Source organism: Pan paniscus, chromosome 12 (genome assembly GCF_029289425.2).
Source record: "Pan paniscus chromosome 12, NHGRI_mPanPan1-v2.0_pri, whole genome shotgun sequence".
NCBI classification, from domain to species: Eukaryota; Metazoa; Chordata; class Mammalia; order Primates; family Hominidae; genus Pan; species Pan paniscus.
In genome coordinates, this window is record NC_073261.2 from 55,173,748 (window position 1) to 55,190,728 (window position 16,981).

Below are 16,981 nucleotides of genomic sequence, written 5' to 3' on the forward strand. Positions count from 1 at the left end.
CTGAATTGTGATCTCCTAGGATGGACCTTTTTGGGAGGCTGGGGGGAGTCTGCATTTTTTTTTTTTTTTTTTTTTTTTGAGACGAAGTCTCGCTCTGTCACCCAGGCTGGAGTATGGTGGCACGATCTTGGTTGTGTCTGCATTTTTAAATAACTTTCCCAGGTAATTTTATATAGGCTCCTGGACTGTATGCCTCAGATCAGATCAGTGCCAGTTCCAGGTGAATTTTCACCAGCTTATTGTGAAATAAGAAGTATAAGGACCACATAGTATTTTTCGTAACATTAAATTCATTCAGTTTAAAGAATTGTCTTTTGCATTGAATTAAGACCTTCTTTTGTTTTTTTGGTGCTAAAATATCCTTTTATAGAATGATGTTGATAAGGATGTTTTTACCATCTTTGTATGTTTTTAAATTGGAATCCTATATTGTCCTCAATATTTTTTAAAATCTCCTGGTTTATGAAATCCTAAATACTGAGTGCCTCTGATCTAATCATCCTTGGAAACTGTTTTTTAAATTCTTTGGAATACAGGTTCATAGAGGGTCCAAAGCCCTTGGAACTAGACAACTCTCAGAATTCAGAATTTTTCAGGTTTAGGAAGATGCTTTCTCTGTTACGAATGCCTCAGTGTGTCTGATGCAGCATCCTTAGTCACCCGATACATTAATATTTCTGAGCAAAACAGGAGTATTCACACTAAGTGGGTAGATAAAGGCTGTATATAGCTTCATATCAGTTCAGGCCAAATTTTACTGTCCTGCAAGTTTTGACATAAAACATATGAAAAATTCTTGGTTTTTAGAGCTGTTTGGATATTGGAATTGTACATAATGGATTGTAGGCCTATTTGGAGGTTTGGTTTCTCATCCTAAAAATATTAGCAAGCTTCAAATTAAATGGAGCTTCATATGTTCATGGTAGGGAATGTAATTTATTTTGATTTAAGTAAACCACCATGTGCTGTGATTGGTTTGTGTTTTCCTTCCAAAGACCTCAGTACTTTTGTTGAATAGCATTTTTCTTCAGCATGGTTCCCCGAACCCCATTTTTAATATTTGCGATCAAATCAGAGTTTTCTATTATAGCCTTTCTGGACCTAAAGTGGGAAGTGTGAGAGTATGGGGTAGTCACTACATGGAAGTGGTTAAGAGCATGGGCTTTGGGACCAGAAAGACCTAAGCTTAAGCACTAATTCTAGTACTACTAGGTTATACTTTAGGCAAGGTGTTTAATAAATCTCTGATGGCTCATACCTGTAATCCTAGCCACTTGAGAGGATAAGGTGGAAGGATCACTTGAGCCTAGAAGTTCAAGTCCAGTCTGGACATCATAGTGAGACCTGTCTCTAAAAAAATTTTTTTTAATAAATAAATGAAAGGTGGAGTATTTGTATGAAAACAACTAGGAGACTAACAGTCCCTGCCTTGTGGGATTGTTATGAAGATTAAAAGAGAGTCTGTTACTGAAGTACTTAGAAGAGCTATTATTTTGTTGCTGTCCTTTCCCCCTTGTATTTGGATAGATTATGATAGTTGTTTTTTCTATGTAACTTAATTGTCCAGTGGGGTTCTCATTCCTTTAAAGGCCTGGAGAAACTTGTCTTAAATGCTTTCCCAATTCATAAATTGGGACATAATTCCCAATTCATACTTAAGTCTCACCGTTGCAATTTAGACATAAAATCTGCCTCTTGAGTGGTTTCCACACCAAAAAATCCACAGACTCCTGAATTTTATATGGGCCTAATAGTCTTACTGAAAATTGGAAGTCTTAAGGTGTAGTCCATTTTACACAGTGTGAGGCCTTTCATACTCTGAAATGTACGACTCGACTTTTTCTTCTTCACTCTGTTTAGCACTGTGCCCTCATTAGCCAGATAAATGTTCCCCTTTCTCCCAGGAAATGTTCTGACCTTACCCTCGTCCCTCAAGGACCCTCTTTCTCCCCCAGATTAACTTTCAAAGAGCTTTTCCAACCCAAAATGGCACCCTTCCTGAAAAGATTTCTAGTGGATACTGTTTTCTCTACCTCATTACAGATGTATTATGCTGCTTGGCTCCCCACTTTGTTGTGGCAAACCTTTATTTCCAGAAATATGTCAAAGAAAATGAACATGTGATCCTTTTTTGTGATTTTTGTTGGGATTCACTGTATGAATTTCTTCTAGTTTAGATAATTCCACTGTGGCAAGCTTTTATTCTTATTATACAGCTCGTAAAGAGAATGTTATAGTCATTTGGTGTTATTAATGCTAAAATAGTAAACAAGAACACAAAATTTTCTAGATTAGAAGTGTTTTTCCCCACTGCTCCCCAGGCCAGGCACAGTGCCTCACATCTGTAATCTGGCACTTTGGGAGGCGGAGGCAGGAGGATTGCTTGAAGCCAGGAGTTTGAGACCAGCCTGGGCAACATAGCAAGACCCCTTCTCTAAAAAAAAAAAAAAAAATTAGCCATGCCTGGTGGTGTACACCTGTAGTCTTAGCTACCTGGGAGGCTGAGGCAGGAGGATTGCCTCAGCCCGGGAGTTCAGTGCTGCAGTAAGCTATGATTGCACCACTGAGCTCCAGCCTGGTCTACAGAGTGAGACCCTGTCTCTATAAAAATTAAAAAATAGGCTGGGCATAGTGGTTCATGCCTGTTATCTCAGCACTTTGGGAGGCTGAGGCAGGAGGATCACTTGAGTCCAGGAGTTCAAGACCAGTCTGGGCAACATGGATCCCATCTCTAAAAAAAAATAAGTAAGTGTTTTTTAATCCCTCTTGAGTAACTTGATTTGTCAAAAACAGATTCCAGAGTAGTGCTGTCACTGACTGTGGGGAATAACTGTTCATACTCAACTAAGAGTTCTCACTCACAGATCCTAACCCCTAAGGGCATGGGCTTCCTGCTGAGGAAATGAGATTTAGAATACAGCGTTCTAAAAATGGCAGTTAACAGATTATTTATTAAGGACCTGGTGGGTGCACAGAGGCATGCTAGAAGCTGTAAAGGACTTGATTCTTGCCCTCAAGAAACTTCCAAGGTTATAGACTAGTCCCAAAACAAGTAATGAGTGATGCTCTCTCAAATATACATACAATCAAATGTGAGATGGAGGTGAAGATGGGGAAGACCTTAGGCTCGGAGATTGTATTCAGGCTTTTATAGTGGCATTTATTTGATATAATTATGCATTTAAAAAACAAATTGTCATCACATCAGTCTGAAATGTATAGAGACACTTGTTGGTGAGAAAGGTTTTTTATATATAATAATTTACCCATAGGAATGTTTTTGATTAACGTTGTCTGTTAAAGACTTCACAATATTTCCCCCATTAATAGTCTATATCTTTTTGGAGCTGATCTGGAGAAGTCAAGGACCATATGCTAATTGCTATTTGATGTTATTCTGGGAGGACAATTGATTGGCTTTGGGGCAAGGAGTTGGAACTTGAGTACTCAAAGGTGGGTCTGAGTCTAGAGATCTTGCCACTGACTTTTGGCAAGTCTTTTGATTCTACCTTTGAAACTGCCTTTAAATGCCTTGTGGAGTACATTTTATGACTGTTCTGTACGTTTCCAGTAGAATGACAGTAATATCACAGAACATCCTTGGGGCATTGTTTCTAAAAGTTTGGGACTGTTAATAGTTACTAGGTTAAAAATGTAATATATGTAATAAAGGTAACAAATTAATACATAAATTTGGGAAATGCTTGGTAAATTAAACAGGACTTCTCAGGACAATGAATTTACACATGGCCATGATTTTTTTTTTTTTTCAAAGAGCATTCACAAGACTGTAGTTTGTAGAACACTAGTTTGGGAACTGTTGGTGTAGGAATTAGGGTAATTAGGATTTGGACTATTCCAGGTAGAGGTTGTCACTATATTCGAGGAATTGTTCTTAAGTCTTTAGTCTTTCTATATATCGGAATTACCTATGGCAAATTAACAAGCAGAAATACAAAAATTGGGCCTTGGCTCAGGCCTAACAAATCAGAATATCTGCAAAGTATGGATGTGGAAAAACTTCCAGGTGATTCTATATACTCCTAAGACTGAAAACCGCTCAATTAGAATAGATCTTCTTGCCACTTGCTAAATGCAGTCTTTTTTTTTTTTTTTGAGACAAGTCTTGCTTTTGTCCCCTAGGCTGGAGTGTGATGGTGCAATCTTGGCTCACTGCAACCTCTGCCTCCCGGGTTCAAGCGATTATCCTGCCTCACCTCACCCCCTACCTCCCCAAATAGCTGGGATTACAGGCGCCTGCCACCACGCCCAGCTAATTTTTGTATTTTTAGTAGAGACGGGGTTTCACCATGTTGGCCAGGCTGGTCTAGAACTCCTGACCTCAGGTGATTCACCCACCTCGGCCTCCCAAAGTGCTGGGACTATAGGCATGAGCCACTGCGCCTGGCCAGCTAAATGCATTCTTAATCCTATTTCAGTACGCTTCTGTTTTGTTTTCTTGGGTCTGGTCCAGGGACTAGACTGTTGCTGTAATTAAGTTCAGTTTTATTATTCTTCCCAGAGTATCTGCATCCCAATTTTCAGATTCCATTTCATCGTGGGGCAAACTTATAGGTCAGTATAGGACAAGTCTTAAACATGAATGAAAAAGAGGTTGTATTGTATTTATATTGTCTTTCTCATTTGGCAGCCTTGAGTTTAATTTAGAAAATGCCTCTATTTGTAATTTACCTTTGTTTTGATATATTTTACAAATATAGGGACCACATAAGTGATTTTCCTCTTTTTCCTGACTTCCTTGTCAACTAATACGTTTTTGAAAGCTTCTTGTTAACTTATAATTGCAGGTAAGTTCCATTTTCTGTTTGCTTAAGCTCACTGACGTTATATTTGCAAGCACTGTTCTTGCATCAAATGGAAGATAGCCAATGGAACATTTGTGCATTGAGGTCAATATAGGAAAACTTAGCAGAATGACTACTTATTTGTTTTCTGTTAATGTCCATGCAGCTGCTCTGGAAATAAATGAAATGGAAGTACATGGGACAAAATCATTCTAATTTGAAATTTACCTGGAACCTTTTAAAAATTTTTCATATACATGTTGTACGTCTCCTCACCCCACCTAAAGCTGAACTACTCCCCCTTTCTCTTTTTTTCCTTTGATCCTTCACCAAATAATGGAGAAAATCTGATGGGTTTATTTACTTAGTAAAAGAAAATCTTGTAAAACAAGGAGAGAAATTATTTTAGTGCAAAGTATGACATGGTATATAAAAATATGTTCTGGCCGGGAGTGGTGGCTCATGCCTGTAATCCCAGCACTTTGGGAGGCTGAGGCGGGCAGATCACGAGGTCAGGAGATCGAGACCATCCTGGCTAACACAGTGAAACCCTGTCTCTACTAAAAATACAAAAAATTAGCTGGGCATAGTGGCACGTACCTGTAGTCCCAGCTACTCAGGAGGCTGAGGCAGGAGAATCGCTTGAACCCAGGAGGTGGAGGTTGCAGTGAGCCGAGATCGCACCACTGTACTCCAGCCTGGGGCGACAGAGTGAGACTCCATCTTAAAAAAAAAAAAAAGTTCTATGTGATTTTAAAAGGCTTTATAAAATTATTTCTTGTATTGCTTATGTAGCTTTAAAATGTTTATTTGTGTTTGTGTATGTGTGTGACCCTGTGAAAAATTAAAAGAATAAACAAAAAGTTAGAAAGTTAGAAAGTTGGAGTTTGATGCATTAATCCAGGAGCTGTCTGGGCAGGCCAACTTACACTTGGGGGGTATAAGCATTCCTGCTACCAGGGAAGTGAAATTTCCTACCATGGAGTAAGGATGTTTCATGTGGCTTTGTAATGGATAAAATCTTTCTCCTGATGCTTTTCCTACTGCTCTGATTTCGTGTTCACCATGCAACCATCTTTTACTAATTAAGCATCCCAGGCATTTGGATTTTGAATGGTGGGAATATATTAGCTATTCGAAAATAAATATTCCCTTCTGCCTTCCCAGGACCTACACTATCAACTATACTTTCTCCCTCCTGTATGTATAACCTGTCCCTCTCCACTAGACCCTTTCTATGAACATTTAAATGTGAATTAGACTTTCTAATCTTTAAAGATGTCATTTCCGTGGACTTCATACCCCTCCAGTTTCTGTCCGTTCCTGCCTCTTCCCTTGGCAGCTGGACTCTGAGTTATCTCATACTTGGTATCACCTACGATTCAGCCTACCTCCATTTGGCTTTCAATCTCATTTTTTCCGTGGAAACTGCTCTCATTAAGGTCATCAGAGACTCCATGGTCCTGAATTCTGTGGACACTTCTCAGTCTTCTTCCTACTTGACCTTTCAGCAGACTTCTGTATTCCTACTTTACTGGAATTGGATTCATTCCCTGTGGCTGCTGTAACAAATTACCACAAACTGGTATCTTAAAACAACATTTATTCTCTCATAGTTCTGGAGGCCAGAAGTCCAAAGTCAAGGCATCAGGAGGGCCACTTTCCTTCTGGAGGCTCTAGGGGATAATTTGTTCTTTGCCTCTTCCAAATTCTGATGGCTGCGGGCATTCCTTGATTTGTGGCCACACCACTCCAATCTCTGCCTCCATGGTCACATTGCCTCCTCCTCTTCTGTGTGTATGTTAAATCTCCCTCTGCTTTTCTCTTATATACCTATCATTGAATTGAGGGCCCATCTGAATAATTCAGGATGATCTCCTTATCTTAAGGTCCTTAATTATATATACAAACACCCTTTTTTCCAAATAAGGTAGCCTTCACAGATTCCATGGATTAGGACATGGACATATTTTTGGGGGGTCTACCATTTAATCCAAATCAAGAAAATACAGAACACTGGGTTCTGTATTTTCTTGATTTCTGTGATGTCACACTTTTCTGATTGTCTTCTTAACTCTCTGGGTTCTTCTCAGTTTCCTTTTCATGTTGCCTTCCTCCTCTACTTGACTTTTTTTTTTGGGGGGGTGAAATGGAGTCTCGCTCCATCACCCAGTCTGGAGTGCGATGGCACGATCTCAGCTCACTACAACCTCCATCTCCCAGGTCCAAGTGATTTTCCTGCCTCAGCCTCCAAGTAGCTGGGATTACTGGCATGTACCACCACACTCAGCTAATTTTTGTATTTTTAGTAGGGATGGGGTTTCACCATGTTGGCCAGGCTGGTCTCGAACTCCTGACCTCAAGTGATCCACCTCCCTTGGCCTCCCAAAGTGTTGGGATTACAGGTGTGAGCCACAGTGCCCGGCTTCTACCTGACTTTTTAAAATGTTCACACACATCAGTGCTGGGTCATGGGCCCTCTTCTCATCTCACTTTGCATTTTCTCCATAGGCAGTATCTTCTATTCCTATGACTTCAGTTACCATTTATATAAACGACTACTCCAACTTCCTATATTTAGGCAGACTTCTCCTATTCTTGGTGCATACAGCCAACCTACTTAACGTCACCATTTCAGTGTTTCAGAAGCATTGCAAATTTAACATGTCCAAAATAGAACTCATCACCTTTTTTTACCCCACGCCCCTATCACCACCCAAGAAAAGTTTGCCCTTCCCACAGAGTTCCTTAGCTCAGTGAATGACATTACCATCCACCCAGTTGCTTGTGCCAAAATTATCTTTGATATTTCCCTCAGTCTGACTCCCCACATCTAGTTCATCACCAAAAACTTCCTAAAATAGTTTTGGAGTCTACCTCCTTTCTTCTTACTGCCATCATCTTAGTTCAAGCAGCTACCCTTTTTTCATCTGGATTGGAGCAATAGCTGCCTTACCAGTCTCTCATTATTAACTCTCAGTCTCTGCAATCCGTTTTCCACATGGCAGCCTGAGTGATCTCAAAATATGTCGAATCATGCTACGGTGCATTATAAGGAGTTTCAGAACTCCTTATAATGGCTATTATTTAGGATGAAATCCAAAATCCTTCATGTGGTCTCTTAAGGTCCTGAATGATCTGATCTGGCCCCACCTGCCTCTCCAACCTCATCTCTCTTCCTTGTCATTCTCCGGCTATATACGTACCTACCTTCTTGTAGTTCCCGAAAATTCCCTCCTGCCTTTGATTCATTGTACGTCCTTTTCTCTCTCCTCCGTATTGCTAGTAAACTTACATTCTTTAGGTATCAGTGAAAATGTTTCTTGCTCAGGGAAAGCCTTCTGAACCATCCCCCTCTCCTGGACTAGATTGGGCCCCCTGTTGTTTTCTAATAGTCCCTTTTATAGCATGGATCATTATTATTTTTAACTATTTTCTTGTTTCTCTCCTGAGAGAATGTAAATATCACCAGGGCAAGGGCTGTGTACCCTATCAAAGCAAGAGTCAAGCCCAGTGCCTCAGCACAGAGGGTCAGTAGGCACTCAGATATTAATGAGTGAATAGATTTAATGATCTTAGTTGTTAAGATGTAGCTGAGAGAAAGCAAAACCTGAATCCTGTGGCAGAATATTTGAAATAAAATTTAAAGCTGTCATCCACCATATTTACTTTTTAAAATGGTATTAACCAGACTGAAGGAAGTAATGAAACTGTAGGAAACAAAATAGGAGGGAGTAGTTTTTATTTCAGTTGTTCAGTGGACTTTTTCCAGGTAATTCAGTCAAAAGTCCTAAGTAATCTTAGCAAACTGTTATCATAGGCACATTGCAGGTTTGTAACTTCTGAAAAATATTATTTAAGTTCAAAGAATAGCTAGTTTTTGGCATAAGCATGTTGGATCTGAAAGTTGTGGGTGTTTAAAGTGTTAAACTGATGAAGCATGTATCCTTGAAATATCCTAGATACATTAAAAGTCCTGGAGTTCTTTCTAACATGGAACAGAAGTCCCTATTTCAAGCCACATATTTTAGACACAAATATGTCTTGACCCTTGACCATGATAGTGCCAACTCAAATGCTTGGCAGGCCTTAGCACCCCTGTATTGACTATTAACAGGGTTGTGAGCTTTCCCATTTTCAGCCAAAGTGACAACTGTTATTTCTTATTTTCAGCATGTTTGACATGTGTATACGAGGGAAAGTGGGGTGAAGGGGAAATAAGTTTCAAATTGTTCTTAGATTTCAAGATGCAATATAGTCACAGACCAGACACAAACTCCTTTATCTACTGTTGAGGTCTAATTCTTAAAGAACTGCTTCTCAAGCAGTGACCTATTTCAAATTGCACATTTGTCTTCTTGATAGATAAAAAGATGTTGTGACGTAGTGGTTTGTGTGGCAGAGTTAATTGCCAGTGTTTATTGAATACCTGTATAAGCTATTGTTAGGTGACAACTTTTCCCAAAGCTTAGCAGGTTAAAACAACTAATATTTATTATTTCATAATTTCTGTGCATCAGGAATCTGGGAGTAGCTTGGCAGGGTGCCTGTGCTTGAGACTCTTAAAAAGTTGCAGTCAAGCTGTCATCTGGGGCTGCTATCTCATCTGAACGCTTGACTGGGAGGAAAATGCACTTCTAAGCTCACTTACATGATGGTTCATTTCCTCTCCCATGAACCTCTCTGTAATGTAACTCACAACATGGCAGCCATTCAGCCTCTTAACCCGATTTATGTAACCAAGCATTCCTCCCATCTCTGGAAGCTTTGGGCATATTTTCTTTGTCCTCACTACACTAGACTTTCATTCTTGGTGTGGATGAGGATCAAGTGAAATAATGTGAAATGGTGAAATGGAATGACTAGAGAAACACAGTGCTCAAGCATGGACAGTGAGCTGGGGAAGAGCTGGAAACAGAGAATGTTACATGAAACTGGGAGCAGGAACTTCAGGGAAGTTAAGGGTGATGATCCTGTCTTCCCTTGTGTCTTCCCCAAGTTGGAAACATCCAAATGCCTTCCCTAGGAGTTACCGGTCTCCAACAAAAATCTCCCTATTGCCACCTAGCTACTAAAGCCAGGGCACATTAAGCACCAGTTCACTCACACCCAGTAGGCCCACAAAACAATGTTGTTCTTGAACTATATGCCTTAAAGTGTGGGTATGAAAGTGCTTTATTAATTTTTAAACAGTATAAAAATTAAGTTGTTGGAATGCTGCTGTTTGGAAACACCAAACTTTCTAATTGTGTGGAAAACACAGGTTGAATAGTACAAAATACAAATCAACACTGTATAATATTGTAAGAGAATCACTTGCCTAGTATTGACAATACCATATCAGTGTTTTTAACTTCTGTGAAGTATTTGCGTTAAGTTCATTAACAGTTTTCGTAGATTTTATGGTAATTCCCCACTCCCTTTCTCATGAATAAGCACATCCTGGAATTTGCTATCTGTGTTCCACCTTGCTCTTGAATTAGAAGGGTTTTTTTTTCTTTCTTTCTTCCTTTGCCTTCCCTTTCTCTTTTTCCTTACAATCATGTGCACTCAGGACTTATTTTTTGGGCACAGGAAGATTTTTTTTAAAAAAACTGAACTCTGATTTCTGATTCTCTGTAGTGATTTTCCATATTGGTGGTGAGAAATCAGTGTGCTAGTTGCAAACAACTGCCAAATCTTTGGAAATAATAGTACAGTATATCTTGCTACCCAGCAAGGTTCAGGACCTTTAAGAGTCTCTGTGCTCTTACTTACGGGGCAAATACAGTTGCCCTGGCATTTAGAACAGACTTGCTTCTGTCATTGTTATGCTACAGATGGAAGTGGTAAAAATAAAGAACTGGTTTCTTTCCCTCTATAGCTTATGAAATTGTTATTATGGATCTGTATTTGGAATAGACATTGATTTCTTTTGTTTCTATTTAAAATATGTTAAGCAGATATATTTCATATTAGTAGCCTTATTTAAACCTACAGTGATTTAAATGGGTTCTATTTTAAATGAATTCTTTTAGAACTATGTACTACTGAGTTGTTTTTCCATCTATTCTTTACTCTTCACAATTTTACCTTGTCTTTTTAGAATATTACATTTCTAATATCCATAACAGGTTAGGAAATTGCAAAACAAAACAAACAAAGAGTAAAAACAAAAAACCTTTAAAGAGAACTAAGAAAGAATATTTTACTGTATCCAGAAACAGAAAATAACTTATTCACGAGTGTTGCCAAGATGGAAACAACCCCTGGGAAATAATTTGTTATAGAAACTTAAAGAAGCCCCAAGGAAGGTGGGAGTCGGGGTAGAGATGGAGTCAAGGTTGAAGAGAGATGAGTTAGAGAGGGAAAGTTGCCTAAATACAATTAAGCCTCAGGTATTTATGGAACTCATAATATTGTGGTGAGTTACAAAATCTGTAAAACTCAATCTTGCTTGTCAGGAATTGAGAATCTAATTGGAAGGAGAAAAATTATGCATATCAAACAACAATTAAGTAGTGTTAATGCTGTACTAAGTACAGAAGGGAAGCAGTGAATAAATAGAGAAGGAAAGTAGTGAATGAAGACTGGAATGATTTTTGAGGAATTGTTAAGATTTAGATGAATAACAGAAAAAGATGTATTCTAAATGATAGCAAAAAACATCAAAATGGGTTTAGAAGCCAAAATAAACAATTTTATGTACATACAATTTTACGAAGCTGTAGACAGAAACATATACATGAGCTAGAAAAAAATTAAGGCCGGCAAAAATTGCCATAAAAAATTAAATATAATGAATAACATATTTATTTTAGTTATAAACTTTCATTTAAATTATTTTATAAAAAATAAAAATTATAACAAATATAATAAATGTTTTTACAAAAGATAAGGAAAAGATAATATACCCCAATAGAAAAATAGGCAAAGTACTTTAGCAGTAAAATTACAGAATAAGAAATATAAATGGCCAGTAAACATATCTTAAGATAATCAGCCTCAGTAAAAATTAAGGAAATGTAAAAAAATGCAAGTTTTATGAGATTGGCAATGGTTTAGAAAATGATAATACTCATGAATGTTGGGAAACGGGCACTTCCACACCACTGGTGGGAATTTAAATTCTTATATTAGTGTGGCAATGCCAAGAGCCTTAGAAAAGAGAGCATACTCTCCAATGTAACAGCTCTATTTCTAGAAGATAAAAAGAAATAATTAGAAAAGAAGACCTTTATAAAGCAGAACCTTTATAAACAGAAACATTGGAAACACCCCCAAAAGATGGTATGGCTATGTTATTAAACAACATAGGAATGAGAAAAAGCAAATGATGGGGCATCTTGTATCACATGATCCTATTACTATTGAGAATGGATACTTGGGAAATGTGTGTGTATGTTTGTGTATACACAAACATATGGGAATTCAGGAAGGTTATATGCACCACATTGTTAATTGTTCTTAACTCTGGATGGTTGGACAACAGGTGGCTTTTGTTTTTTCCTTTTTGCTTATCAATATGATAAACATGTATTTTTTAAAATACATTTTAAAGAAAAACAGCTTGAGAATTAGAATAAGGAGTAGGTGCTTACAATGTTCATTAAGAATGCATTTTCACTGTTTCAATGTTAAGGAAGCTGTAATGATCTTGACTAGGTTCCAGGACCTACAGAAATTTGGCATGGGAAGATTCCTACCCCTCCCACCCCTGTCCCACCTGCCTAGAAAGACTAAGTGAGCCTAAGTGTTAATAGACATCTTTTAACTCTTAAATAATTGTACATCTGTCTAGTTGATAACTGCAGGATATGGATGGTTTTATAAGAGTTACAGACTAAGTTTCTGTTTATCTACAGTTAAAATCTTTGACTTAGAATTTCAGAAGCTTCTGACAGAATCTGCATGTTTTAGGTCTACATTTCCTTTATCCTTATATTCATTTTATCTTTTCTTTTGCTTCTCTTTAGGTTCCATCATAATGAATGGATCCAATATGGCAAATACATCACCCAGTGTAAAATCCAAAGAGGACCAGGGGTTAAGTGGGCACGATGAAAAGGAAAACCCATTTGCAGAGTACATGTGGATGGAGAATGAAGAGGATTTCAACAGACAGGTAAAGAAAGAACTGGAAAAGTGGAAGATTGATGATACATGTAACTCAACAGCTATAATATTTTACTGCCAGTTTGTTACAAAAGAAATGGATACAGTTAGCTTTAGAATAACTTAAAAATTCATTGGTGGGGGGCCTCATCTGGAATGACCAAGAAACATCTTCATCTGGTAAGAGACCAGAGTGATAGTACCTTGGAGGAAGATATTTGTATTTTTCTTACCATGTCGATTAAAAGAGGAAACAAATATCAGACTAATTAGTTGATATCTGAACATCCTCACGTGACAGCCCATGTATAACCAAATAGATTTGCATATACTCCACACTCTGATATGCCTTCTAAGTGTAGTTCACATTACACAGTAACTACTGCAGAGGGTCCCTGCCCTCAGCCTTGTTCTGGCTAGATTTGTTTATGACATTTCTCTCAGCAACTGTAGACCATTCTAGAATATTCCCAGAATTTAAATCAAACAAGACTCTTCTCAATCTTAGAGGATTGACATAAAACCCTTGTACCAAACCATGGTAGTTGAGGTCCTTTATCCTACCCTGATTCTGCCTTTAATCCTAGGAAGCACAGGAGTTCTATAACTCTCTGTAGTGATCAATGTGAAATTAATCGCTTGAACAATGGAGCACTAAAAAACAGAATGGTAGTGAGGTTGTTTTTCTATACTTTGTAGTTTGTTGCTTTCACTTGCTTATAGGAAATGTGATACTCTGCATTTCATTTTGAAAATAAATGAAGACATAAAAGAAGTTTAAGGCCAGGCATTGTGGCTCATGCCTGTAATCCCAGCACTTTGGGAGGCCAAGGCAGGCAGATCACTTGAAGTCAGGAGTTCAAGACCTGCCTGGCCAACATGGTAAAACCTCATCTCTACTAAAAATACAAAAATTAGCTGGGCATGGTGGCACCCTCCTATAATCCCAGCTACTTGGGAGGCTGAGGCACAAGAATTGCTTAAACCAATAGGTGGAGGTTGCAGTGAGCCAATCGCACCACTGCACTCCAGCCTGGGCTACAGAGCAAGACTCTGTCTCAAAAAAAAAAAAAAAAAAAGATTAAGAACTCTCACTGAAGGTAAGTATGTTTTCCATGGGATTTTAGAACAGTCGTGTTTGGCATTTTTGTTGACCTAATGGTTTCACTCTTCCTTTATCCAGCCTCTGAATGAAATATATGTTGTTGAAAACATAAAACAATTTTCACTAGCTTTGTTAACACTCACTGACATGCTCTTAACCCCAGTGATCAGGATTGCACCAGGGCTATTAGAAGCCAGATGTCTGAGCTATGGGTCAGCTGTGCACTCCTACATTCAAGAGTTTAGCAAACTCAGAGACAAGGTACATGGAAAAGTGCTGGAAAGCTAGGGGCTTGCAGAGACACACATACACATTCACACACACACACACACACCCCACACACACAAAGAGATTGAGGAAAGACAGTTGAGAAGCTTTAAAAATTGTAACTTTTTTTCTGGAGATCTAGGTAAGCAATGACAGATATATGCATGGTAGCTTCCAATATTGCAGTAAATACCAGGCCTTAAGAAAGGCTGAGCAGATAAACAATTGTTTGCTCAAATTCCCCCAACCCTAATGTTTTACAGGTAATACTAGCTTGGCAACATAATTTTGGGTTTTTTTGTTGTTTTTTGTTTGTTTGTTTGTGGAGGTGGAGTCTCACTCTGTAACCCAGGCGGGAGTGCAGTGGCTCAATCTCGGCTCACTGCAACCTCCACAGTCCAGGCTCAAACCATTGTCTTGCCTTAGCCTCCTGAGTAGCTGGGACTACAGGCACGTGTCACCATCCCTGGCAAATTTTTGCATTTTTAGTAGAGATGGGGTTTCTCCATGTTGGCTAGGCTGGTCTTAAACTCCTGGCCTCAAGTGATCTGCCTGTCTCAGCCTCCCAAAGTGCTGGGATTACAGGCATGAGCCACCGTGCCTGGCCTGGCAACATAATTTTGAAACTGTTATATGATTTCAGGTCATAGGAGTAAGTATTTCGGAGAAGCCTTCTTTATCCTTCATTTGGGAGCAGGAGGGTTTAGGAATCTGGGATATGATTGATGTCAGTTTTTTCTGAACACCTGTATATTACTCTGTTACACTATGGTGTGCTGTACAGTTTTTACCACTGCCAACCCCCATTCCATTACTAGCATAGTTTTCATGGTAATTCAGAAGTGGTTTTGCATACCATGTACCTTGAGTTGGATCTTAAGGAGTAGAAACTGGTTTCTAGCTAGCAACCCTGATATAATGTCTTCTGACTTTCTAATAAAATATCTAACAAAACATAGAATAAGATGAAAACAGCTTACAACCCCCCAAACTAGGAGTGACATTCATTGGTCTTTTGAAAAGATTTTCATTGACTGTGAGGCTGATAGAAGCGGATTGAAATGTAGTTTTGGGGGGAAAAAGGATTAAGTCTCAAGAAAAGTAGTGGGACTTTTATTTTAAAGTAACTCAGGAAAGAAGAAGTAAGACCTAACATACGAGTTATAATTGTGAATGGCTTATATCCTCCAACACCCACACACATACAAAACTTTTTAAGAAATGGGGTCTTGCTATGTTGCCCAGGCTGGACTTGAACCCCTAGGCACAAGTGGTCCTCTCACTACAGCCTCTTGATTAGCTGTGACTACAGGCATGTGTCACAGTGCCTGGCTAGAATTTTTAAGAGAGAAGATAGGTGGCAGGTGCCTTTAGTCCCAGCTACTTGGGAGGCTGAGGCAGGAGAATGGCGTGAACCCAGGAGGCGGAGCTTGCGGTGAGCTGAGATTGCGTCACTGCACTCCAGCCTGGGTGACAGAGTAAGACTCCGTCTCAAAAAAAAAAAGGATGCAGTTGGGTTAAGGGGGAAAAAAAGGGAGAAGTGTAATTATATGCAACTTGCAACATACACTCTCACTGGCTATTCAGGCTACAGAAAAAGAGGGAAAATGCTTAGTAAATTGTAAAATCTTATGGGTCATTTCTAACTAGATTTTTTTTTTTTTTTTTACTCTAAGCTTCTGTCATTTTCCCGTTGGGTGTCTATTAAGTAAAAATCAGGGTAGATATATTCTGAAATGTCAACAATATTCATTACGTGTGAGTGTTGAGATTAAGGGGGCTTTTTTTTCCTTCCAATTTGGTTTTCTTAGTTCTGATTTCCCAACTCATATGCAAAGAAAATGGATTACTTCCACAATAAGGGAAACAGGTTCACGTGTAAAGAACCTAAAAGAGAAACATCTGAATTAAAATGCTTCAGAAAAGGAAAACAAAATAATGAAGATAGAAAATATCAGGAAATTTCAAACACAAAGCAATATAAGTACTGGATAAAGTGGAAATTGAAGGGAAAAAACAGTTCTCTCAAACCCTGCTACTGCTTTATCAACTAAGTTGATTATGTAATATTCTAAATCCTTCATTGTCATTTCCACAGTGTTCAGAATATGAATAGGAACAAAGATCATCAAGATTCAGGAGGATGGCAAAACCCAGTCCAAGGAAAATAAAAATCATAGTAAAGTGATACAGGAGCTGAAAGACAAAATAGGCAGTATAAAAAAAGAACCTAACAGGTTTGACAGAGCTGAATAACACAAGAATTTCACAATGCAATCACAAGTATTAACAGCAGAATAAACCAAGCTGAGGAAAGAATCTCAGAACTTGAAGACTGGTTCTCTAAAATAAGGCAGGCCAGGCATGGTGGCTCACACCTGTAATCCCAGGACTTTGGCAGGCTGAGGCGGGGATCACCTAAGGTCAGGAGTCAGAGACCAGCCTGGCCAACATGATGAAACCCCATCTCTACTAAAAATACAAAAATTAGCTGGGCCTGATGGCAGGCACCTGTAATCCCAGCTACTCGGGAGGCTGAGGCAGGAGAATCTCTTGAATCTGGGAAGTGGGGTTGCAGTGAGCTGAGATCACATCACTGCACTCTAACCTGGGCAACAAGTGTGAAACTGCATCTCAAAAAAATTAAATAAGACAGTCAAAAATAAAGCAAGAAGAATAGAAAGGAATGAACAAAAACCTCCAAGAAGTA

The 16,981-nt window shown here is 38.7% G+C and overlaps 1 protein-coding gene across 4 annotated transcripts in view; it reads left to right on the forward strand.

Moving 5' to 3' along the window:
* Positions 1 to 16,981, forward strand: part of PAIP2B (poly(A) binding protein interacting protein 2B) — a 44,115-nt gene that overhangs the window by 11,807 nt on the left and 15,327 nt on the right. For all 4 annotated transcript variants that reach the window (XM_003808169.4, XM_008960269.4, XM_008960270.5 and 1 more), the window contains exon 2: positions 12,761 to 12,909. In XM_003808169.4, coding sequence (XP_003808217.1) covers positions 12,772 to 12,909 — 138 coding nt within the window. In that variant the 5' untranslated portion in view covers positions 12,761 to 12,771. The remainder of the gene's footprint in view (positions 1 to 12,760; positions 12,910 to 16,981) is intronic.